Source organism: Schistocerca serialis, chromosome 1 (genome assembly GCF_023864345.2).
Source record: "Schistocerca serialis cubense isolate TAMUIC-IGC-003099 chromosome 1, iqSchSeri2.2, whole genome shotgun sequence".
In the NCBI taxonomy this organism is placed as follows: Eukaryota; Metazoa; Arthropoda; class Insecta; order Orthoptera; family Acrididae; genus Schistocerca; species Schistocerca serialis.
Genome location: NC_064638.1, coordinates 115875300 through 115902931, shown reverse-complemented (window position 1 = coordinate 115902931; position 27632 = coordinate 115875300). Strand labels below are relative to the sequence as shown.

Below are 27632 nucleotides of genomic sequence, written 5' to 3'. Positions count from 1 at the left end.
TTAATTATTGGACAAGCCACGAAGATAAGTAAACCTTTTAACTCATTTGTGTGACTTTGTTACTAATTTGTTGGAGAGTTATAGAACCTTCGTTCTCCCATCCTGTTACCTTACCCTGGAACATAGCTGTGTAATAGTGGCGGAGAAAAAATGGCTCTGAGCACTATGGGACTCAACTGCTGAGGTCATTAGTCCCCTAGAACTTAGAACTAGTTAAACCTAACTAACCTAAGGACATCACAAACATCCATGCCCGAGGCAGGATTCGAACCTGCGACCGTAGCGGTCTTGCGGTTCCAGACTGCAGCGCCTTTAACCGCACGGCCACTTCGGCCGGCAGTGGCGGAGAGAAATTGTCTTAGCTGTGTACTGCACCAGAAGCCGTTTCACCAACTCACAAACTCGGGTCTACCGTAGTAATGGAAACTCGGCCTCCACTGCAGTAGCGGCGATCCCTTTACAAACCTGGCGACTAAGGCTTCACTGCCGATTTACGAGCGATTAGTCGACGCGAGCGGACAAGCAATAGTCGCTTTCTGGCAGAAAGTCGCTCGTGTAACACGGACTTTTCTCGAGACGTATAAGGCGCGTGTGCAGGCGGTGCGCAAGTGCCGGTCGGCGGGCATTCGCGTGATCATGGTGACGGGCGACCACCCCACGACGGCGGCGGCGATCGCGCGCGCCGTGGGCATCTTCACGGTGCAGCACAGCTTCGACTCGGGGGCGGCGCGGCGGTACGCGGAGGGGGCGCACGGCACGCCGACGCCCGCCGGCTCGGGGCACCACCTGGCGCACGGCGGCCAGACGCCCGGCGGCTCCCACCAGGACCTGCCCGGCCAGGCGCCGGCCGTCGCGCGCTACCCCTCGCTGCTGCAGGACCTCGGCACCTCCGTGGCGGCGCGCTACCCCTCGCTCGTCTACGAGCCGTACGCGGGCATCTCGCGCCAGCCGTCGTTGCTGTCGGAGCGGCCGACGCGCGACTCCAACTGGCCGCCGCTCACCGCGCCGGGCCGGCAGGCGTCCGTCTTCCCGCAGCAGGACCAGCTGTCGCGGCAGGGGTCGCTGCTATTCCCGCCCACCTCACAGCCGCGCACCGCCGCCCTCATACATGGCGACGACCTCCGCGACTGGTAAGTGCCTAGCTGAACGTTTTTCCTGTCTGGACAGTGGCTCGGCTGCTCCATCAACACAAAGACTGGTAACTGCCTACCTGAACGTCCGTCCCGTCTGGACCGTGGGTCAGCTGCACCGTCAACGCAAAGACTCGTAACTGTCTACTCGAATGTTTGTCTCATCTGGACTGTGGGTCAGTTGCACCATCAATACAAAGACTTGTAACTGCCTACCTGAACATTTGCCCCATCTCGACTGTGTGTGAGCTGCACCATCAACACAAAGACTCGTAACTGCCTACCTGAACATTTGTCCCATCTGGACTGTGGGTCAGCTGCACCATCAACACAAAGACTGGTAACTGCATACCTGAAAGGTTGTCCCATCTTGACTGTGGGTCAGCTGCACTGTCAATGCAAAGACTAGTAACTGCCTACCTGAAAGTTTGTCCTGTCAGGAGTGTGGGTCAGCTGCACCATCAACACAAAGACTCGTAACAGCCTACTCGAATGTTTGTCCCATCTGGACTGTGGGTCAGTTGCACCATCAATACAAAGACTTGTAACTGCCTACCTGAACATTTGCCCCATCTCGACTGTGTGTGAGCTGCACCATCAACACAAAGACTCGTAACTGCCTACCTGAACATTTGTCCCATCTGGACTGTGGGTCAGCTGCACCATCAACACAAAGACTGGTAACTGCATACCTGAAAGGTTGTCCCATCTTGACTGTGGGTCAGCTGCACTGTCAATGCAAAGACTAGTAACTGCCTACCTGAAAGTTTGTCCTGACAGGAGTGTGGGTCAGCTGCACCATCAACACAAAGACACGTAACAGCCTACTCGAATGTTTGTCCCATCGGGACTGTGGGTCAGTTGCACCATCAATACAAAGACTTGTAACTGCCTACCTGAACATTTGCCCCTTCTCGACTGTGTGTGAGCTGCACCATCAACACAAAGACTCGTAACTGCCTACCTGAACATTTGTCCCATCTGGACTGTGGGTCAGCTGCACCATCAACACAAAGACTGGTAACTGCATACCTGAAAGGTTGTCCCATCTTGACTGTGGGTCAGCTGCACTGTCAATGCAAAGACTAGTAACTGCCTACCTGAAAGTTTGTCTTGTCAGGAGTGTGGGTCAGCTGCACCATCAACACAAAGACTCGTAACAGCCTACTCGAATGTTTGTCCCATCTGGACTGTGGGTCAGTTGCACCATCAATACAAAGACTTGTAAGTGCCTACCTGAACATTTGCCCCATCTCGACTGTGTGTGAGCTGCACCATCAACACAAAGACTCGTAACTGCCTACCTGAACATTTGTCCCATCTGGACTGTGGGTCAGCTGCACCATCAACACAAAGACTGGTAACTGCATACCTGAAAGATTGTCCCATCTTGACTGTGGGTCAGCTGCACTGTCAATGCAAAGACTAGTAACTGCCTACCTGAAAGTTTGTCCTGTCAGGAGTGTGGGTCAGCTGCACCATCAACACAAAGACTCATAACAGCCTACTCGAATGTTTGTCCCATCTGGACTGTGGGTCAGTTGCACCATCAATAAAAAGACTTGTAACTGCCTACCTGAACATTTGTCCCATCTGGACTGTGGGTCAGCTGCACCATCAACACAAAGACTGGTAACTGCATACCTGAAAGATTGTCCCATCTTGACTGTGGGTCAGCTGCACTGTCAATGCAAAGACTAGTAACTGCCTACCTGAAAGTTTGTCCTGTCAGGAGTGTGGGTCAGCTGCACCATCAACACAAAGACTCGTAACAGCCTACTCGAATGTTTGTCCCATCTGGACTGTGGGTCAGTTGCACCATCAATACAAAGACTTGTAACTGCCTACCTGAACATTTGCCCCATCTCGACTGTGTGTGAGCTGCACCATCAACACAAAGACTCGTAACTGCCTACCTGAACATTTGTCCCATCTGGACTGTGGGTGAGCTGCACCATCAACACAAAGACTGGTAACTGCATACCTGAAAGATTGTCCCATCTTGACTGTGGGTCAGCTGCACTGTCAATGCAAAGACTAGTAACTGCCTACCTGAAAGTTTGTCCTGTCAGGAGTGTGGGTCAGCTGCACCATCAACACAAAGACTCGTAACAGCCTACTCGAATGTTTGTCCCATCTGGACTGTGGGTCAGTTGCACCATCAATACAAAGACTTGTAACTGCCTACCTGAACATTTGCCCCATCTCGACTGTGTGTGAGCTGCACCATCAACACAAAGACTCGTAACTGCCTACCTGAACATTTGTCCCATCTGGACTGTGGGTCAGCTGCACCATCAACACAAAGACTGGTAACTGCATACCTGAAAGATTGTCCCATCTTGACTGTGGGTCAGCTGCACTGTCAATGCAAAGACTAGTAACTGCCTACCTGAAAGTTTGTCTTGTCAGGAGTGTGGGTCAGCTGCACCATCAACACAAAGACTCGTAACAGCCTACTCGAATGTTTGTCCCATCTGGACTGTGGGTCAGTTGCACCATCAATACAAAGACTTGTAAGTGCCTACCTGAACATTTGCCCCATCTCGACTGTGTGTGAGCTGCACCATCAACACAAAGACTCGTAACTGCCTACCTGAACATTTGTCCCATCTGGACTGTGGGTCAGCTGCACCATCAACACAAAGACTGGTAACTGCATACCTGAAAGGTTGTCCCATCTTGACTGTGGGTCAGCTGCACTGTCAATGCAAAGACTAGTAACTGCCTACCTGAAAGTTTGTCCTTTCAGGAGTGTGGGTCAGCTGCACCATCAACACAAAGACTCGTAACAGCCTACTCGAATGTTTGTCCCATCTGGACTGTGAATCAGTTGCACCATCAATACAAAGACTTGTAACTGCCTACCTGAACATTTGCCCCATCTCGACTGTGTGTGTGCTGCACCATCAACACAAAGACTCGTAACTGCCTACCTGAACATTTGTCCCATCTGGACTGTGGGTCAGCTGCACCATCAACACAAAGACTGGTAACTGCATACCTGAAAGGTTGTCCCATCTTGACTGTGAGTCAGCTGCACTGTCAATGCAAAGACTAGTAACTGCCTACCTGAAAGTTTGTCCTGTCAGGAGTGTGGGTCAGCTGCACCATCAACACAAAGACTCGTAACAGCCTACTCGCATGTTTGTCCCATCTGGACTGTGGGTCAGTTGCACCATCAATACAAAGACTTGTAACTGCCTACCTGAACATTTGTCCCATCTCGACTGTGTGTGAGCTGCACCAACTACACAAAGACTCGTAACTGCCTACCTGAACATTTGTCCCATCTGGACTGTGGGTCAGCTGCACCATCAACACAAAGACTGGTAACAGAATACCTGAAAGATTGTCCCATCTTGACTGTGGGTCAGCTGCACTGTCAATGCAAAGACTAGTAACTGCCTACCTGAAAGTTTGTCCTGCCAGGAGTGTGGGTCAGCTGCACCATCAACACAAAGACTCGTAACAGCCTACTCGAATGTTTGTCCCATCTGGACTGTGGGTCAGTTGCACCATCAATACAAAGACTTGTAACTGCCTACCTGAACATTTGCCCCATCTCGACTGTGTGTGAGCTGCACCATCAACACAAAGACTCGTAACTGCCTACCTGAACATTTGTCCCATCTGGACTGTGGGTCAGCTGCACCATCAACACAAAGACTGGTAAATGCATACCTAAAAGATTGTCCCATCTTGACCGTGGGTCAGCTGCACTGTCAATGCAAAGACTAGTAACTGCCTACCTGAAAGTTTGTCCTGTCAGGAGTGTGGGTCAGCTGCACCATCAACACAAAGACTCGTAACAGCCTACTCGAATGTTTGTCCCATCTGGACTGTGGGTCAGTTGCACCATCAATACAAAGACTTGTAAGTGCCTACCTGAACATTTGCCCCATCTCGACTGTGTGTGAGCTGCACCATCAACACAAAGACTCGTAACTGCCTACCTGAACATTTGTCCCATCAATACAAAGACTTGTAACTGCCTACCTGAACATTTGCCCCATCTCCACTGTGTGTGAGCTGCACCATCAACACAAAGACTCGTAACTGCCTACCTGAACATTTGTCCCATCTGGACTGTGGGTCAGCTGCACCATCAACACAAAGACTGGTAACTGCATACCTGAAAGATTGTCCCATCTTGACTGTGGGTCAGCTGCACTGTCAATGCAAAGACTAGTAACTGCCTACCTGAAAGTTTGTCCTGTCAGGAGTGTGGGTCAGCTGCACCATCAACAAAAAGACTCGTAACAGCCTACTCGAATGTTTGTCCCATCTGGACTGTGGGTCAGTTGCACCATCAATACAAAGACTTGTAACTGCCTACCTGAACATTTGCCCCATCTCGACTGTGTGTGAGCTGCACCATCAACACAAAGACTCGTAACTGCCTACCTGAACATTTGTCCCATCTGGACTGTGGGTCAGCTGCACCATCAACACAAAGACTGGTAACTGCATACCTGAAAGATTGTCCCATCTTGACTGTGGGTCAGCTGCACTGTCAATGCAAAGCCTAGTAACTGCCTACCTGAAAGTTTGTCCTGTCAAGAGTGTGGGTCATCTGCACCATCAACACAAAGACTCGTAACAGCCTACTCGAATGTTTGTCTCATCTGGACTGTGGGTCAATTGCACCATCAATAAAAAGACTTGTAACTGCCTACCTGAACATTTACCCCATCTTGACTATGGGTCAGCTGCACTGTCAACACAAAGACTGGTAACTGCCTACCTGAACTTTTGTCCCATCTGGGCTGTGGGTCAGCTGCACCGTCAACACAGACTGGTAACTGCCTATCTGTAAGTTTGTCCCATCTTGACTGTGGGTCAGTTGCACCATCAACACAAAGACTCGTAACTGCCTCACTGAAAGTTTCTCCCATCTGGACTGTGGGTCAGCTGCACTGTCAACGCAAAGACTGGTAACAGCCTACCTGATAGTCTGTCCTATTGAGACTGTGGGTCAGCCACACCATCAACACAACGACTGGTAACTGCCTATCTGAACATTTGGCCTATCTGGACTGTGGGTCAGCTTCACTGTCAACACAAATACCAGAATGAAAAACGCTCCAATCATAACACAGTAAAAATTGGCGAGATACTAGTAGAAACTAGCGCACTGTCGGTTCTGTAAAAACTTAATTATACAGTGTGATTTTTTTCCATCGTGTACAGACTCTAGGGATTGATCGATAAGAGGATAGGGAACAAAAAAAGTCTAATGGACTTATGTCTGGAAATTCATGATTTCCATGCTACAGACCATTTATTCAATCATACTTTGTTACAGAGACTGTGGTCTAATACGCACTGTACCATGCAGCCACAGTTACAGTATGTATGGATTCTTCCTAGAGGGCGATACTGTTCCTCACACTTCACGCCTTAGGGCCATCTCCTGCCATAGTAATTGGTAATGTTGTGGCCGATTTACTTCTCTTGTTGACTCATCTTGTAGTGGATGTGATACAGTGTTGTACACAATGATTCCGTATTCGAATCGAGACTTTGCCGACGTGGTGTTTACTTACCGAAAGGCAAATGGCAACGAGCAGCGGGCTGCGAGGTTGTATCAGGAGACCTATCCACGCCCACAACATTCAGTGTTTGCAACAGTATTTCGCCGTTTGTTAGAGACAGGGTCGTTTCAGGAAGCAGGAAATAATGAATAACGGACGTGCGTGGTAGCCGCGCGGTCTGGGCGTCCAGCCACGGTTCGCGCGGCTGCCCCCGTAGGAGGTTCGAGTCCTCCCTCAGGCATGGGTGTGTGTGTTGTCCCTAGTGTAAGTTAGTGTAAGTTAGATTAAGTAATGTGTAAGCTTAGGGACCAATGACCTCAGCAGTTTGGTCCTGTAAGATCTTACCACAAATTTCCAAATTTTCCCTGAAGAACGTACCCGAAATGCTCGGACACCAGGTTTGGAGGAAAATGTGCTTAACACTGTGGAAGGCGAACGCCGTGCCAGTTCCACGTACAGGGGATAGGCAAAATAGTGTCAACAGTCGTTGTAATGGGATGGTTATGTTTGACGGTCAACAAGGCAGGTAAGGAATGTGTCGCGCTGGACTGTGCGTGTTCAGTACGGACTAGGCATCAGTGCAGGTTGTCTACGAGTAGTGTGTAGTTCTTATTTGCATTCGGAGGCCGAGGTCGACGTGCAATGAAAGACCTAACGGAGTTCCAAAGAGGGCAGATAGTGGGGGCTTCATTCGCTGGAGCATCAGTAATCAAGACAGCCACCTTACTCAATGTTTCAAGAGCATCTGTTTCAATAGTCATGTCAGCCTACACAAAATATGAAAAGATATCATCGTGTAGACATAATAGTGGGCGAAATCAAAACTAAATGACAGAGATGGTCGTACGCTAACACGAATTGTGTCAGAACGACACAAAACTACGGCGGCTAGAGTGACTGAAGACCTCAACAGCCATCTTCGAGACCCCGTATCTATCGACACTGTCCGCCGAGAACTCCCTAAACCGAACATTCATGGACGAGCTGCTATACCGAAACCATTAGTGACGACAACCAACGCAAAGAAGTGTAAAACATGGTGTCAGGATCATAAATCTTGGACGGCTGATCAGTGGAAACACACATATGATCTGACGAGTCTACGTTTTCGCTATTTCCAACATCGGGCCAGGTTTACTTCTGGAGAACGCCAAAAGAAGCCTACAATCCTGACTGCTTGATTCCGACGGTTAAGCATGGCGGTGGAAGTGTGATGGTGTGGGCAGTCATCTCATGACATTCTCCTGGTCTCATCATTACTCTCAAAGGTCGTGCTACAGCCAACGATTATGTGAACATTTTAGTTGATCAGGTGCACCCCCATGATTCCAAAAATGATGCCATATTTCGGGACGATAATGCCCTCATTCAGACAGCCAAGACAGTGCAATCGTGGTATGAGGGGCATGCAAATGAAATGCAGCGTCTTCTATGGCCAGCACAGTCCCCGCACTTGAACATTATCGAACACATTTGGGCCATATTGGAGCGCAAACTCCGGAGCAGATTTCCGCCTCCCTCGTCACTTTAGGAGTTAGAAGAGGTTCTGATCGAAGAGTGGCATAACATTCCACTGAAGACTATACAGTCATTATATGCCAGTATTCTAAGAAGTATCGCAGCTGTATTACGGGCAAATGGTGGTCCAATACATTATTAATAATCCATTCCCAAATATGTACAGGTATTCAAATTATTTTGCCTATCCTCTGTAGTTGGCCCGCGAGTACAGGCTATGCCAGCCGACCGTGTGGAACATTCTCGACAATTGTTATACCCTTTCACTTACAGCGTGTGCAGGGCTTGCTAGCGACAGACTTTCCACGTCGTGAGCAGTTTCGTCACTGGTTTCTTCCCCAGGCAACCACGATTCTGGGAATCGTGTCATAGATGCTATTCAAAATGAGGCCACCTTTACGCGGAGTGATATCTTAAACTTTCATAACAGTCATCTATAGAACGCTATGCAGAACCTCCATGGTATGGTGACAGTGAATCATCAGCATCGGTGCAGCCGGAATGTGTGGGCCGGGATAACTGGCGACCGTATTTTGGCACCAGTCTTCTTTCCACGTCGCCTAAAAGGCCGCAACTATCGCCGTTTCTTGCGGGTGACTTTTCCTCCGCTGCTGGAAGAAGTGCCATTGATGATTTGAAGGGTTATGTGACTGCTAGCCGGCCAGAGTGGCCGTGCGGTTCTAGGCGCTACAGTCTGGAACCGAGCGACCGCTACGGTCGCAGGTTCGAATCCTGCCTCGGACATGGATGTGTGTGATGTCCTTAGGTTAGTTAGATTTAAGTAGTTCTAAGTTCTAGGCGACTGATGACCTCAGAAGTCGCATAGTGCTCAGAGCCATTTGAACCATTTTGTGACTGCTATAAGATGGCGCTCCATACCAATTCGCCGCTAACGTCCGGACGCATCTCAATAGTGACTTCCCTGGTCGATGGATCGGACTAGGGGGTCCAGTTGGATGGCGTGATCGTTCACCAGACCTCAACCCGTGCTGTTTTTGGTTATCGGGCCATCTCAAAAGTATGTTATACGAGGTGCGGCTAGAAAAAAACCGGACTGGTGCTGGAAAAAACACTTATTTACAATTATTTACAATTTCATGTTATCTCCTTCAATGTACTCTCCTCCTCGGTCTCTACACCGCTCCATACGAATTTTCCACTGTTCATAGCAATGCTGCAGATCATTTTCGGTAAGTCCATACATTACTTCCGTCGCTTTTTCTTTTACTGCTTCAACAGTCTCAAATCTGGTTCCTTTCAAAGCTGACTTGACTTTAGGGAAAAGAAAAAAGTCACAGGGGGCCAAATCAGGTGAGTAGGGTGGATGATCTAAGATGGGAATGTTGTGTTTTGCCAAAAACGTCTTCACTGACAACGCACTGTGAGGTGGGGCATTGTCTTGGTGAAGGATCCATGACTTTTTTCTCCACAAATCGTTCCGTTTTCTCCGTACTCGCTCACGTAGGGTAGCCAGGACGCTAATTTAGTAATGCTGATTCACTGTTTGTCCCTCTGGTACCCAATCAATGTGCACAATCCCTTTGATGTCAAAAAAAAAACAATCAGCATTGCCTTGAATTTCGATTTTGACATTCGTGCTTTTTTTTGTCGTGGAGAACCAGGAGTTCACCAATGCATCGATTGGCGTTTAGTTTCGGGATCGTAAGTAAAAAACCACGATTCATCGCAAGTAATAACATTTTGTAAGAAGGTGGGATCACTTTCAATGTTTTCCAGGACGTCAGAACAAATCGTTCTTCGGCGTTCCTTCTGTTCAATTGTGAGACACTTTGGAACCATTTTTGAACACACTTTGTTCATGTTGAAACTTTCATGAAGAATCTGCCTAACACTTTCCTTGCCAACTCCTGTTAACTCAGACACTGTTCTGATTGTTAAACGGCGATCTTGTCGAACAAGTTTACCGATTTCTTCAATGTTTGCATCAGTTTTTGCTGACAATGGTCTGCCAGTGCGAGTGTCATCACTGGTGTCTTCGCGGCCATCTGTAAATCGTTTAAACCACTCAAACACTTGTGTTCGCGATAAACAATCATCGCCGTACACTTGTTGTAACATTGCAAACGCTTCACTTGCAGATTTTCCTAGTTTGAAACAAAATTTGATGTTAACACGCTGTTCTTTCTGTACACTCAACATTTTCCGACGCACAGACAAAACGTCAACTACTTAAAACAGACGCCACGGGCAGACTGAGTGCAGGAGGCAGATGAAACTCGAGCAGTAGGCGGAGCGAGAGTCACGTGACAGTCCACGCGACTTTCAGCCTTATTGCATTCGTTTTATTGTTTCACCAGTACTAGTCCGGTTTTTTTCTAGCCACACCTCGTATGCAAAGGCCATTCCATATGTGGCACTGAAACAGCGTATACATTCTGCCTTTGACACTGTTCGGATGCATCCTGGACGATGTGAATATGTGAGACATAAAACGCTGCAGCGAGTTGACGCATGCATTGAGGCACATGGAAACAATTTTCAACACATACTGTAACTACGGCTGCATGGTACACCGCGTATTAGACCGCAGTCATAACAAACTTCGATTGTATAAATGGCATGGAAACAATGAATTTCCGAACATAAGTTCATTAGACCTTTCTTGTTCCGTATCTTCTCATCGATCAATCCCTAGAGTTTGTACATGGTGGAAAAAATCACCACATATATATAAATACAGTTTATACACTCCGTGAATCGAGCTTATTGACAAATTTTGCCTTGTATCAACTTTGTTATTGCAAGATGTCGGCCGCAGGGATTCCACATTTTTTGGAAAATGTTTTAATTTCAAGTTTGAAAACGGATAATAAATGACAAAAGAAATATTTTTTCGTTTGATCTAAGCACAATTTAACAATTCAGGAGTTTTTTCTGTACTTGTACTGTCATGCCTTGCTTCTCACCAAATTTCGTGGTTTTGAACGGCCAGTGTCGGTTGGTCACAGCCAGTGAGGTGCACCTGCCGCCGTTGGATAAGCAGCAGCCAGCAACAAGTCGCACTCTTAGCTCACTTATTTGTTTTATAGTTTAATTCTTAATTTCATTGCGTGTTTTTGGGTACCTACATAGCTTAATTCACAAATTTCGGGTGTATTATAGTATTTGAGGGTTGTAGCATCGCGTTTTAGTACCCGTATAGTGTAAATTCGCGTAGCAGTCAGTCACCTGTTTGTTTTGAAGGGCTCGTGAGATAAAAGAGAGGAAAAAAAATTGTTAGCGACGGATAGCCACTGCACCTGTTGTGTACGGATTCAGGGGGAATTCGCCACCGTCCGTAAACAGCTGGAAGCTGTGTTGACCGTGGTCGACAGGCTCCAAGCTGTTGCCCTGGGCAGCGGTGACAATGGGACGCCCGAGGCGAGCGCTTTGGCGTCTCTGGAACCTGTAGCATCGCCTGGGATCTCTGATGCCACTGCGCCCTCGGATTCGGACGTCCCTGCCGGTCGACGGCGATTGGCGAACCGTGGCGGGGTCGCGAATCCCTGGATGGAATGCGAAAGTTGAAGCTGGCCGCAAGGCTGTACTCTTACGCCTCCGTAACAGGTTTGAGGTACTACCCTGCTAAAAGTACTTCTGAGCCTGGAAGGTCGGCCTCGCCTATTGCTGCAGTGGTCGGTCTTCCTTAGAGGTCCGGACAAGCGCAGAGGGTGGGATTGCTTGTCATTGGGAGCTCCAATTTTAGGCGGCTGATGGAGCCCCTGAGGGATATGGCAGCTAGGGACGTGAAGAAAGCCAATGCGCACTCCGTGTGCGTACCGGGGGGAGTCTTCCAAGATGTGGAAAGGGTCCTCCCGGATGCCATGAAGGGCACGGGGTGCAGGCACCTGCAGGTGGCATGTCGGCACTAATGACGTGTGCCGCTATGGATCGAAAGAGATTCTCTCTGGTTTCCGGCGGATTTCTGAGTTGGTGAAGATTGCCAGTCTTGCTAGCGAGATGAAGACAGAGCTCACCATCTGCAGCATCGTCGACAGGACCGATTGCGGACCTTTGGCACAGAGCCGAGTGGAGCGTCTGAATCAGAGGCTCAGACGGTTCTGCGGCCGTGTAGGGTGCAGATTCCTCGACTTGAGCCATAGGTTGGTGGGGTTTTGGGTTCCGCTAAATAGGTCAGGTGTCCGCTACACACAGGAGGCGGCTACACGGATAGCAAGAGCTGTGTGGCGTGGATTGGGCTGTTTTTTAGGTTAGTATCGCGAAAGATCTAAAAGGGCTCCAATCTCAAAGGGTGCAGGGCAAAGAAACGACGAGAATCGACCAAGCAACAATCGGTATTGTAGTTGTAAATTGTCGTAGCTGTGCTGGAAAAATAGCAGAGATTCAAGCGTTGATAGAAAGGACTGAAGCTGAAATCGTTATAGGAACAGGAAGCTGGCTAAAGCCGGAGATAAATTCTGCCGAAATTCTTACAGAGGCGCAAACCGTGTTCAGAAAGGATAGATTAAATAAAGTAGTTAGTGGTGAGTTTGTGTCTGGTGGTAGTAGCTTATCTTGTAGTGAAGTTGAAATAGATAGTTCCTGCGTATCACTATTGGTAGAGGTTACTCAACATCCATACCAAAATAATAATTGGTTCCGACCCCACGACTCAGATGATGTAATAGCTGAGCGGTTCAAAGAAAACTTGAATCTCATTACAAATAAGGACCCCACTCATACAGTTATAATTGGTGGAGACTTCAATCTACTCTCTATTTGTTAGAGAAAATACATGTTCAAAGACGGTGTCAGACAGGAAACATCTTCCGAAATTGTACTAAATGCTTACTCTGAGAATTACTTTGAACAATTTGTTTATGAGCCCACACGAATTGTAAATGGTTGCGAAAACCATGAGCCACAAATAATCCTGATCTAACAGAGAGCGTCATGACGGATACAGGGATTAGTGAACACAAGATCATTGTAGCGAGGCTCAAAACAATATCAACCAAAACCACTAAAAATAAACGCAAAATATATATAAATTAAACCGCAGATAAAAATTCGCTTGATGCCTTCCTAAGAGAGAGTCTCATTCCTTCCAAGGTAATTATGTAAGTGTAGACCATATATGGATCAAATTCAAAGATACAGTACCTACAGCAATAGATAGCTTCATACCGCATAAGTTAATAAGAGACGGCACTGATCCACCATGGTACACAAAACACGTCAGAACACTGCTGCAGAAGCAACGAAAAAAGCATGCCCAATTCAGAAGAAGGCAAAAACCCCAAGACTGGCTAAGTTTCACGGAAGCTCGAAATTTAGTGCGGAAATCAATGCGAGATGCTTTGAATAGTTTCCACAATGAAATATTGTCTCAAAATATGACAGAAAACCCAAAGAGATTCTGATCGTATGATAAGTACACCAGTGACAGAAACAGTCAATACCGTCACAGCGCGATAGCGATGGAAATGTTGCCGATGATGGTGCCACAAAAGCGGAGTTACTAAATACAGTTTTCCGTAATTCCTTCACGAAAGAAGACGAAGTCAATATTCCGGAATTCGAAACCAGAACAGCTGTTAGCATGACTAACATAAAAGTAGGTATCTTAGGTGTTGCGGAACAACTCAAATAAGGCAAGGCTTCCGGTCCAGATGGAATGCCAATCAGGTTGCTTTCAGAGTATGCAGACACAATAGCGCCTTTCTTAGCACTCATATACAACCGCTCACTTGACGAACGGTCTGTTCCTAAAGGCTGGAAAGTAACACAGGTCACACCAATATTCAAGAAAGGAAATAGGAATAACCCATTGAATTACAGTCCCATAACACTGGCCTCAATTTGTAGTAGGATTTTGGAGAATTTACTGTACTCGAACATCATGAATCACCTTGAAGAAATTATTATTGATACATAATTCATGGATTCAGAAAATATCGTCGTTGTGCAACACAACTAGCTCTTTATTCTCATGAATTAATAAGTGCTGTCGACAAGGGATCTCAGATTGATTCCATATTCCTACATTTCCAGAAGGCTTTTTTTGATAGCGTTCCTCACAAGCGACTGTTAATCAAATTGCATGCATATAGAGTATTGTCTCAGTTGTGTGACAGGTCACACTTCAGACAGGTCACACTTCATAGTGATAGACGGTAAATCATCGAGTAGAACAGAAGTGATAGCTGGCATTCCGCAAGGTAGTGTCATAGGCCCTGTGCTGTTCCTGATTTACATAAATGATCTAATAATATGAGCAGCCCCCTTAAATTGTTTGCATACGATCAGTTGCCATTACAAAATGATCGAGCCGGCCGGTGTGGCCTAGCGGTTCTAGGCGCTTCAGTCTGGAACCGCGCGACCCCTACGGTCGGAGCTTCGAATCCTGCCGCGGGCGTGGATGTGTGTGATGCCCTTAGGTTAGTTAGGTTTGAGTAGTTCTAAGTTATAGGGGACTGATGACGTCAGATATTAAGTCCCGTAGTGCTCAGAGCCATTTGAACCATTTTTTTTTACAAAATGACCTGAGAGAATTTCTGTATGGTGCGAAAAGAGGCAATTGGCACTAAACAAAGAAAAGAACGAGGTCATCCACATGGGTAATAAAAGAAATACGATAAATTTTGGGTGTACGATAAATCGCTCAAATCTAAGGGCTGTCAATTCGACTAAGTACATAGGAATTACAACTAAGAGCACCTTAAATTGGAAAGACCACATAGATAATATTGGGGGAAAGGTGAACAAAGACTGCGCTTTCTTGGCAGAAAACTTAGAAGATGCGACGAACCCACTAAAGAGACAGCCTACATGCGCCTGTCCGTCCTCTGCTGGAATAATGCTGCGCGGTGTGGGATCCTTAGCAGGTAGGATTGACGGGGATCATCGAAAAAGTGCAAAGAAGGGCAGCTAGTCTCGTGTTAACTCGCAATAGGGGTGAGAGTGTCACTGATATGATACGCGAGTTGGGGTGGCAGTCACTGAAACAAAGGCGGTTTTCTTTGCGGCGAGATCTATTTACGAAATTTCAATCACCAGCTTTCTCATACGAATTTGAAAATATTTTGTTGACACCCACCTACGTAGGGAGAAATGATCATCATAAAAAAATAAGAGAAATCAGGGCTCGAACGGAAAGATTTAGGTGTTCCTTTTTCCCACGCGCCATTCTAGAGTGGAATGGTAGAGAAGTAGTACGAAAATGGTTCGATGAACCCTCTGCCAGGCACTTAAGTGTGAACTGCGGAGTAACCATGTAGATGTTGATCAACGGGAAGCGTTTAGATGAGTGAGATTGCGAGTATCAGAGTATACGACGTAAATGGCCGCATTTTTTGACTGCATTGACTTAGGAGATTCATGTTTTACACCGCCAAGAGACCGTAGGTCTTCGCACGTGACAGAAATTTCAACTTCAGAGGTCTGCCCGTCGCTAATAAAAAGGAGTCTTAACAGACGGGCGAGCACACAGAGGGTCAGATACGAAAAGAGAAAAAAACTTTCTTGTTTGATATAATTACAGATTTACAGTTTTCAGATTTTTTCCTTTACATGTTCTGTGAAACCTTCCCTTTTGCCAAACTTTATGATTCTAGGTCAACGGAAAGTCCCTGTAGGTTTTGATGAGTCAGTTTGTGAGAGTGAAAATATATGACACAAATTACTGTATCTTTTGACTGAAATGTATTCACAGCCAAGGGACCATCGACCTTAATACACTACTGGCCATTAAAACTGCTACACCACGAAGATGACGTGCTACAGACGCGAAATTTAACCGACAGGAAGAAGATGCTGTGATATGCAAATGATTAGCTTTTCAGAGCATTCACACAAGGTAGGGGTCGATGGCGACACCTAAAACGTGCTCACATCAGGAAAGTTTCCGACCGATTTCTCATACACAAACAGCAGTTGATGTGCGTTGCTGGTTAAACGTTGTTGTGATGCCTCGTGTAAGGAGGAGAAATGCGTACCATCACGTTTCCGACTTTGATAATGGTCGGATTGTAGTCTATCGCGATTGCGGTTTATCGTATCGCGACATTGCTGTTCACGTTGGTCGAGATCCAATGACTGTTACCAGAATATGGAATCGATGGGTTCAGGAGGGTAATACGGAACGCCGTGCTGGATCTCAACGGCCTCGTATCACTAGCGGTCGAGATGGCAGGCATCTTGCCCGCATGGCTGTAACGGATCGTGTGCCAAGTCTCGATCCCTGAGTCAACAGATGGGGACGTATGCAAGACGACAACCATCTGCACGAACAGTTGGACGAAGTTTGCAGCAGCATGGACTATCATTTCGGAGACTATGGCTGCGGTTACCCTTGACGCTGCACCACAGACAGGAGCTCCTGCAATGGTGTACTCGACGACGAACCTGGGTGCACGAATGGCAAAACGTCATTTTTTCGGATGAATCCAGGTTATGTTGGTAGCATTATGATGGTCGCATCCGTGTTTGGCGATATCGCGGTGAACGCACATTGGAAGCGTGTATTTGTCATCACCATACTGGCATATCATCCGGCGTGATGGTAAGGGGTGCAACTGGTTACACGTCTCGGTCACCTCTTGTTCGCATTGACGGCACTTTGAACAGTGGACGTTACATTTCAGATTTGATACGACCCGTGGCGCTACCCTTCATTCGATCCCTGCGAAACCCTACATTTCAGCAGGATAATGCACGACCGCATGTTTCAGGTCCTGTACGGGCCTTTCTGGATACAGAAAATGTTCGCCTGCTGCCCTGGCCAGCACATTCTCCAGATCTCTCACCAACTGAAAACGTCTGGTCAATGGTGGCCGAGCAACTGGCTCGCACAATACGCCAGTCACTACTCTTGATGGACTGTGGTATCGTGTTGAAGCTGCATGGGGAGCTGTACCTGTACACGCCATCCAAACTTACTTTAACTCAGTGCCCAGGCGTATCAAGGCCGTTAATACGGGCAGAGGTGATTGTTCTGGTACTGATTTCTCACTATCTATGCACTCAAATTGCGTGAAAATGTAATCACATATCGGTTCTAGTATAATATATTTGTCCAATGAATACCCGTTTATCATCTGCATTTCGTCTTGGTGTAGCAATTTTAATGGCCAGTAGTGTACGTCACACAAATTTGAACTTAAGACGTCTACTTCTTCCAGAGAAAAACCGTTCCTAACAGTCGCACAGACAGACACACAGGCAGACGGACAGCAAAGTGATGCTATGAAGGTTCCGTTTTTACAGATTGAGACACGGGATCATAAAAAAGTTGAATATTTCCTCGAGAGGTTTTTGGATGTAAAAAGAGGTAACTAACTTTTCGACTTATCTGCCAGCTTCAAACACGTTTAAATCAAAACATCTTGACATATGCACGCTTTTTTAGCGTTTCGGACCTCAATCGGTATAAAACGGAAAACTTATCATTTTGTTGTCCGTCCGTCTGTCTGTCTATCGGCCAGTCTCTATCTGACTGTTAAAATCCTTTTTCTCTGGAACGGGTAGACGTATCGAATTGGAATTTATGTCCCGTACTAACACCTATTGTCCCTTAGCGGTGTAAAAAATATAAGATTGTAAGTCAATGCAGTCAAAAGATACGGCCATTTATGTCGCATACTTTGGCACTCGAAAAGTCACTCATCTAAACCAATAGAGTACTTACCGATGACCTAGAATCACGGAATTTGGCAAGAAATAAGGTTTCACTGTTCAACCAAAGAATAAAATTGGAAAACTTTTAATGTGTAGTTACATCACACGAAACATATTTTTTGCCATTTCTTATCAGATTGTCTGTCTGTTCTTACGTATGGTGAAACGTCCCCTTTCAACAATTATACAGGACTGTGCTTAACCTGACACACAATATTTTTAGCGCAACGCAATCTGACTATCAAAGATCCCTGCAAAAGAATGGCCCTGACTAACATTAAACTATACCTTTCACAAATCACTTACCTCACAAAAATCTTCGCTGCTCAAGCTACTGCAATACAGCGAGCGCCACTACTGCCAGCTAAATAAAAGATTCAAACTACTGAAGGCACTAACTACTGATAGGGATAGTTAGCAAATGAAAGATATTAATAGAGAACAAACAATGTATTTACCTTGATATCATCATATATAAATATATATATCAGTTCATGACAAATTAGAAACCTCCGCCATCTCTCTCCCCACATCCACCACTGCTGGCGGCTCACCTCCAACTGCGCAACGCTACGCGCTGTTCACAGCCAGCTGCCGCTGCCCAACACTACAATGGCAGACAACAATGCAAACTAGCCACAGACTGCACACAGCACAGCCAGTGATTTTCATATTGAGCGCTACGTAACGTTGCCAATAAGAAAACATAAACAGCCTACTTACATAGAGAAAACATAAACAGCCTGAGAAAACATAAACAGCCTACTTACATAGAGAAAACATAAACAGCCTGAGAAAACATAAACAGCCTACTTACAATGGTAAGACCACTTTTTGTCAGGAATGGGTAGACTTATCAAGTTGAAATTCATAATCACATATTAGGCACTATGGCCTTTTAGTGGCGGAAAATACACTCCTGGAAATGGAAAAAAGAACACATTGACACCGGTGTGTCAGACCCACCATACTTGCTCCGGACACTGCGAGAGGGCTGTACAAGCAATGATCACACGCACGGCACAGCGGACACACCAGGAACCGCGGTGTTGGCCGTCGAATGGCGCTAGCTGCGCAGCATTTGTGCACCGCCGCCGTCAGTGTCAGTCAGTTTGCCGTGGCATACGGAGCTCCATCGCAGTCTTTAACACTGGTAGCATGCCGCGACAGCGTGGACGTGAACCGTATGTGCAGTTGACGGACTTTGAGCGAGGGCGTATAGTGGGCATGCGGGAGGCCGGGTGGACGTACCGCCGAATTGCTCAACACGTGGGGCGTGAGGTCTCCACAGTACATCGATGTTGTCGCCAGTGGTCGGCGGAAGGTGCACGTGCCCGTCGACCTGGGACCGGACCGCAGCGACGCACGGATGCACGCAAAGACCGTAGGATCCTACGCAGTGCCGTAGGGGACCGCACCGCCACTTCCCAGCAAATTAGGGACACTGTTGCTCCTGGGGTATCGGCGAGGACCATTCGCAACCGTCTCCATGAAGCTGGGCTACGGTCCCGCACACCGTTAGGCCGTCTTCCGCTCACGCCCCAACATCGTGCAGCCCGCCGCCAGTGGTATCGCGACAGGCGTGAATGGAGGGACGAATGGAGACGTGTCGTCTTCAGCGATGAGAGTCGCTTCTGCCTTGGTGCCAATGATGGTCGTATGCGTGTTTGGCGCCGTGCAGGTGAGCGCCACAATCAGGACTGCATACGACCGAGGCACACAGGGCCACCACCCGGCATCATGGTGTGGGGAGCGATCTCCTACACTGGCCGTACACCACTGGTGATCGTCGAGGGGACACTGAATAGTGCACAGTACATCCAAACCGTCATCGAACCCATAGTTCTACAATTCCTAGACCGGCAAGGGAACTTGCTGTTCCAACAGGACAATGCACGTCCGCATGTATCCCGTGCCACCCAACGTGCTCTAGAAGGTGTAAGACAACTACCCTGGCCAGCAAGATCTCCGGATCTGTCCCCCATTGAGCATGTTTGGGACTGGATGAAGCGTCGTCTCACGCGGTCTGCACGTCCAGCACGAACGCTGGTCCAACTGAGGCGCCAGGTGGAAATGGCATGGCAAGCCGTTCCACAGGACTACATCCAGCATCTCTACGATCGTCTCCATGGGAGAATAGCAGCCTGCATTGCTGCGAAAGGTGGATATACACTGTACTAGTGCCGACATTGTGCATGGTCTGTTGCCTGTGTCTATGTGCCTGTGGTTCTGTCAGTGTGATCATGTGATGTATCTGACCCCAGGAATGTGTCAATAAAGTTTCCCCTTCCTGGGACAATGAATTCACGGTGTTCTTATTTCAATTTCCATGAGTGTAGTATCTTCCTAGATTCATCACTTAAAGTTGGTTCTAGAAACGTTCCAAGTAGGTTTTCACAACATAGTTGTGCCTATATTCCAAACGTTTGCTAGTTCAGTAGTTCAGTCCCTTCAGCATATCCGTGACTCTCCCACGGGTCAAATAAACCTGTGACCATTCGTTCTGCCCTTCTCCATGTTTGTTCAGTAACCCCGGTTAGTCCTGTATGGTACAGGCCCCACACACTGGAGTAATATTTGTATTGGTTGGGGAGAGAGATATATGCAGTAATTGTCGTTAAACCGCGCCGAAAATTGTCTGCCCAGGAACGTGCCCATGCATAGATGTGTGCGTGTTAAGAACGTTGTGGCAGATTTAAAACATGAAATTCATATTAATGTCTTTCAGTTGAGTGTGCAGCCTCTAAGGCAATGCAGTCAAAACCAAGACCGCTTATGTCGCTTATTGTAATACTTCCAACATCAGTCATTAAAATCCACACCATACCACACATTGACGCAGAATCATGAAATTTGGCAACAAGTAAGGTTTAGCGGTACAAGAAAAGGAAAAAATCAGAAATTTGCTAAAACGTAATTATGTCACATGAAAAAATATTTGTTTTGTCGTTTGTTATCCGACGTCAAAGTTGCCACCACGTCACCTGACATGGGATATGTCATGTCGTGCAATTGTGACACAATGTGTCTTTGAAGTATAGGATGCATGCATCCCCACTCTCTGATACTTCCTATTATAGGTACGCCTCCACTGTTTAGAAGCACATAAATCTGTGTCTCTTTCTTCTTACATCCCTCACCACACATGTAACATGGGAGAAATGGCCCACTAGGGGAAAAAATCAACACCAACCCACTTGAAAGTCAAAAAACTGTTTCAGCTTCTCCCCCCCCCCCCCCCCAAGCAATAAATCTACTCCTAGAAATTTTACACTCCCAGTAGTATATTTGTCCCATGAATACCTGTTTATCATCTGTATTTCTTCTTGGTGTAGCAATTTTAATGGACAGTAGTGTATTTAGTGATCCGAGAATATCCATATTTGAATTTCCTTCACACCGACGGATGCAAAGATACTAAACGAGTCGGTTATGCGTATGTAATGCAATATTTGTACTGCAGAGTTAACAGTCATCCATAGAGCACTACAAAACATCATGACTTTCCTTCGATAGAATTTCATTATATGCAGCGAACTTTTGAGTGTTTTACAAACAACACACAGGTACTAGGTAAAGTACCCACTGATGCCTGCCATCCACTACCAAATTATGCCCTCCACAACACAGGGATATCAACCAGTTTTTCTCTGGACGCTAAGGCACCTGAGCATTCCACGTAATGAGTTACTTGACAAACTAGCGAAAGAAGCAACGAGGCTGGAAACGCTCAGATGAGATATTCCACTCCCTGACTCAAGGAAACATATTTGACGTCACATAATGAAGAAATGGGAAGACAGGCGTCAGCATAACACTCAATCTAATTAAGTATGGACCATCGAACACACTCTAACAACCTCCCAAGAACAGCACAGTTTGTGGCGAGTGCACCGACAACTGCACAGTTCCAGGAACGAAGGATGATTCGGCGGCAAAGGATAAGTCGAAGAGTAATCAGTAAGTAACGAAACAGGTGGAAAGTAAGTCAACTGTTTATTATTTGAAATGTAAACGCCATAACTGTTGATATCTCTATTCCACTTTGAGACAAGATGGCCACTGCTTTCATGGAAACCCGTTTGCAGTTGCCTACAGAACCATGATCGTACGCAAGCGTACACCTCCTCGTCCGAATCAAATTGACGGCCACGAATGTCTTTCTTAAGAGCTCAAAAAATACCAAAATCATATGGGGAGAGGCCTGTATGGAATATAGTAAGTACAGAGCCTTTCCAGCGAAACTTCTGTAACGTAATCGAAACAATCAGGACGCCAAATCCGGGAAAGTCACGATGGCCTATTTCTTTGACCGAAAGGACCCACTGCTCACTGACTTTATGGAACACGGCGCCACAATTAACGAACGGCGAAACGTGGACGCTGGATACTTTGCAAGAAGTGAAGCGAACCATTAAGTCCACATACCCAGGGATGTTGACACACAGTATCATTCTCTTGCAGAATAGTGCCATCCACATCTGGCAAAGGTTGTTTCGACAATGCTACATGGGCCATGCTTGGAAGCCATTCACCACTCTCTATACAATCTCAATCTCTCTTCATGCGATATCCATGTTTTTTGAACACTGAAGAAAGACATTCGTCGCAGCCGATTTGCTTCAGACGAAGAGCTGCACGCATGGGCACGGGTACAGCCTTGGTTCCGAAGGCAATCATAAACATTTTTCCGTGCAAGGACTGACCTTCTTGTCCCACAATGGGATAAATCTACCATGGGATTAGCCGAGCGGTCTAAAGCGCTGCAGTCATGGACTGTGCGGCTGGTCTCGGCGGAGATTCGAGTCCTCCCTCGGGCATGGGTGCGCGTGTTTGTCCTTAGGATAATTTAGGTTAAGTAGTGTGTAAGCTTAGGGACTGATGACCTTAGCAGTTAAGTCCCACAAGATTTCACACCCATTTGAACACCCAAATCTACCACAGTAATGGCGATTACTTTCGAAATAATAAACTCTTTAATCATTTTTTCCGTCTATTTCTTTATAGTAAATCAGGTGACAGATTTTGGACCTTTTGAAGATGAACAAACCACTACTGTATTCATAACGTTCACTGAAATTTTATTTCGAATTACATAAAAAATCAGTTGTCATTTAGATCGTTAAAGAAATTCCAGAGGAAAAAGCAACTTTATAATAATGATTTCCGACATACAGAAGGGCCGAAGTCGGTAAACGGGTTTCGGTTGCCGTAAGTTTTAGAGCACATGATAATTTGCTCAAGGTGGCAAGAAACGTGAAAAAGATTTAACTATGAACGGAGGCTTCTCTAGGTAATTTGTTGCACATGAATAAAGGAAAGTCCTCTATTCCACCGGTTTTGAGGCTGCACCAGGGAAGGACACCACAAGGACATAAGGGAAGTGGTCAGTTTATATGACCCTGCAGGTAAGATCTAACAGTTTGCCTAACCAGCAGTTTGACAACGACACTATTTTTTTGGAGGCCATAAGTTTACTGGAATGTGACTCCAGTCCATCTTTAAAATTACTGAGCTCAGTCATTTCAGCCTCATTCTGTGAGATTTCAGAACAGCCACTTCGTCCCGACCGGGTTTCGCTGTAGCCGTTCACCACAATTACTTCGAACAGTTTACTAATGTCTCTAGATTTCGAGCGCCATTTCTTTCGCTTGGCGACCGTGAGTATTTCGGGATGCAACGGGATAGCAATAATATTTGATACTGTCATTTTTGAAACGACCTTGCTCCAAATTTTAAAAACATGACTTAAGAATGGTACCAGATTCTATACACATAGATACGTCTTCTGATTGAAAACAGCTTCGTTCCACACATTGTAAATATCTTTTTGCGACTTCCTTACAGCGACGTCATTTTTTAAAGTGCTCTGCTACTGGAATAATATCCATTCAATGGAGATCATCTTCGCATGCCATCTATAGAATACCTAATGCACTACGTGTTACCTTTCGCTTTTTGAAGTTCAACTGTTGTTATTCCTGAGAGCCAGGCTCCATCCCCGTTCCTTTATGTATTCTAAACATAGCGTTGTGGGTTCTGAATACAAAGGATTACAAAAGCAGACATTTGATCTTTTATTTCCGGAAGTGTCTGTTGTTTTTAATTTTGAAAGGTGTACACTGAATGAGTGGCTACTAACAGGAACGAAATGTAAGGCATTAAACGGTTTGTGTGAGTGACAAGTCGATAGTCGACAAGACACTGAGAGATTCTCTTTACGAGCGGGGTTCTTTGGAGGACACGGGAGTGTTCGTTTTCCCGCGTTAACGTATGTATCAACTGTGTTTGTGCGGTACAATAAAGGTGGTCGTTCACAGTATAAATTCCACACAAGTGTTTTCCTTTATGTAGTGAAATTACCCCTACAGGTTATTTCATTATGTTCACTATGAATGCAGGTATTCCTATAATGATCTGATGAATTATCCTGTACGTAGTACTGCTCCTGTTGCTGTTGTTCCCACTGATGATGATCAATGAAACCATTCTAGTACTTTGATTAGAGTGTGGTAACGTATGAGTTAAAAACGAAAAAACTTAAAACGCTGCTAAATACATAACTTTACCGTGCATATTTATTGCTTTCTCAAGAAAAAGACCTTATTCCAAGATTTTCCACCTATTTTTTTTAAGAGACTGTAAAACTTAGCAACTGCAGTAATGATAAAATATCTATTTCATTCTGTTCTTTAAACACCAGGAAGCCCATCCTTTTACGTTCCATATACTAACCCTCTGCAAGTTTTCCTTCGTTCCTGAAAACTTAAGATTTTTGATTGTATCATTTACTGGGATCTTCCCAGTTTCGTTGCCCAAATCTGATTCTCCTGGATCAGCATTGTCTCTCCGACGTGTTCTCTATTATTGTATATTCTCTATTATTGTATATCACTCATTCTCTATATCGTTTTATGATTGTGTTTAGGTCACCGAACGCTGCCCTCACGTAAATAGTATCTTGCTCTTTTCTGATTTCAGAATACATGTTAGTTGTTATATTTCCTAAATCTTACTGTTGCAGTTCCTACTGCCTTTTCCCACTATCCACTCAAATCAGTGGCCACATGCAAGCAGGAATGTAGCCATTGCCTTCGCACGGCCTGATAATGGACCAGAAATTTCAGAATACATGTTAGTTGTTACATTTCCTAAATCTTACTGTTGTAGTTCCTACTTCCTTTCTCCAGTACCCACAAAAATCAGTGGCCCCCTGTAAGTAGGAATGTAGCCAGTGCCTTCGCACGGCCTGATACTGGACCAGAAATTAATCTGAGGTCCCGACAACATATTAATATCTACCACTCGCTCGAACTGAGGCAAGTTCTTTTCATTTATGCCGCCGGAAAAACCTGCACTATGCCCGAGGGTTTGGATGTGGTTGCACACACCACCATGGTCTGGAAGACTTCGCCAAGAAGGAATCTTAGGAAGGGAAGGCATTGCCTTATGCTGTGTCATAATTTGCGTATCAAAACCACAAGTGATTTTCTAGTACGACAGGAAGAACACCCGCGGTGCGTCTGTGCAAAAATGGTTAGCGACATCCGCGAAGAGTGTTCGAATTCCCACAATCTGCGACATCAGATGGACCTATTGAACTGCACCGATACCTAGTGACGACAATAAATAAAGTGAACATTTTTATTTGCTGATATGTTTTTTACTATAAGCAAATACTTTGATAGAGACGTGTGTAAAGGAAAAAAGGGACTAAAATTAAATTGTATAATAATAAATTCTATGTAATTAGAATGGAAAGATTTTATATGTTAATCATTGTACAAGGATAAAGAATTCACTATTAGGTTTCTCTCATTCTGGAATGCATGCGACGATCGGCCATTGAACATTGTAAGTCTGTACTAATTCAACAACAGTTAAAATAGCTTATATAAAGAGTCATTATTGTTTCATTAAAGCAGACAGTCCTTTCTCATGCAGGAAGTAGTAACTCTTCTAATTTTCAGTGACTGCAGCAGAGCGGAAAGATTGTTCTAATAAAAATAATTGTTGGCCACTATTACCGACCGTAACATGTCTTTTAATATTTTCACAGCTTCTATCAGGCGTTTATCCCTGAGAATGTATAAATAATTTCTCTTTGACAGGCCTTCATGAATATATTAGTAAGTTTAAGGTATTTGCAGTATTTATCGTAATTTGTGGACTATCAGTTACGTGGTTCAAATAGGCCGCTTAACAGCGCTCGATTGCCATTTGAAAGACAATATGTTGAGGTAAAAAATGTAACTTACGAAGAGACAACAATATTTCGCCACGCGACACCCACGAATAATAATATTTTCTCATGCTTAACTTTATCAAGATACCCTGAGACGTTTAGCTTTTCGATAGATCACGTAAATATTTTACGCGTAACATTTTAAGGCATCTCACGCCACGCATCCGTAGCGAGGCTGTGCGCCATTATTTATAACAAAACTTATTTTAATTAATCAGAGCAGATTTCAGTACATTGTACCCAGTTTGTAACGGGAATTCTATCCTTTTCTGCAGTATACATTCCACTAAGCACTTTTCCCCCCATTGAGATATATGCCATAAAAACCATTACACTTACCCACCAGTGCAATACCACCTGTCAGAGATTATAGCGAATGATGAAACAGCTATAAGACGGGTGCTACCCCCTGAAAGGTGGAAAGCTGTCAGGTCTGTTCCTTTTCATAAAATATGTGTAATTATGCAGATTCTTTGTGAAACTGTGAAATAGTAGGCTACATAATTGCTGATTTTTAGTAAAGAGAAATGAGTTAGTAGCGTTACAATGAGTGGATGGTCTGATTTTCATTTTTTTCTAAATAATACAGTAAACCGTGGTGCTGGGAATTTCTTACGCTGTAGAGGCGAGTACTGGGCTCACGGTGTGTGCGAATTACAGGTAACGGAAAGGCCTCGATGGTGCGGAGAGGAGAACAGAGGCTTGATGTGGAACTGGATCTAGCCAGACGGCAGTACAGTATTATCAAACGCGAGAACACATAAAATTCCGCGACGGCCGAAAGGAAACGGTGCTCCTGTGCTGCATCTTTCTCGCGGCCTGTTGCGAGGATGGGAGCTGTTTTTAACATACGAGGACCATTGGTGAATTGCTCTCCGACGCCAGATGGACGTCAGGTGGCAAATACGATTTTGCAAAGAAGGGAGGAGTGGGCGTAGATTGACGCTCAAGATGTTACGTCTATCGGTGGGAGTTTGTTAAAACAGAAAATATTAAGTTTTAAGAAACTATGGCAAGATGGGTAGCCACAGGTTTTCCCAGATGGACCACACCACGAAAGATTGCAGAATTATTCTTCTGATTCGAATAGATGTAAGGCAAGAGCTGAAATCTGAGCGCAGGCAAGAGGCAGAGCGGCGCCACTGACAGTCGGAAACATTTCTGGAATCTGTGCGGGGATCCCGAGCTGCGATGCGTTGTTTAGCGGTGATACTATTCCACAGACAACATGGACTTCCATAGTGTTGAGCCAGAGTGAACTGAGATAGTGCGTGGCGTTCTACGGTGTTCAGCAATGAGTCTTGCTTGTGTTTGTGGCGGTCTGATCGCTGCCAGTGTCTCTCTAGAAGACATCTTTGAGCCGTGCGTGTCTCATGTTCGTGCCATCTCTTATTTAACATTCTCTTTTATCCGTACTGCCACCTCGTTATGTTAGTTTCAATCACTTGTATCACTGAGTTGCTGTTTTGCCTGCCCGTGGGTGGCAGCAGCAGCGCTTATCGATATAAGTCCTGCCGTATTATCTTCGCTGGACTGCTACTACTTCCCGGTCGTCGTGTGTCGACCAGTCAGTTGGAACGTGCC

At 45.7% G+C, this 27632-nt stretch overlaps 1 protein-coding gene across 1 annotated transcript in view; it reads left to right on the top strand.

Moving 5' to 3' along the window:
• The window catches only part of LOC126445064 (sodium/potassium-transporting ATPase subunit alpha-2-like), a 161707-nt gene that overhangs the window by 87635 nt on the left and 46440 nt on the right, over window positions 1–27632 (top strand). The window contains exons 5-6 of the mRNA XM_050090974.1: window positions 598–768; window positions 826–1130. Of these exons, the coding sequence (XP_049946931.1) occupies window positions 598–768; window positions 826–1130 (476 nt within the window). The remainder of the gene's footprint in view (window positions 1–597; window positions 769–825; window positions 1131–27632) is intronic.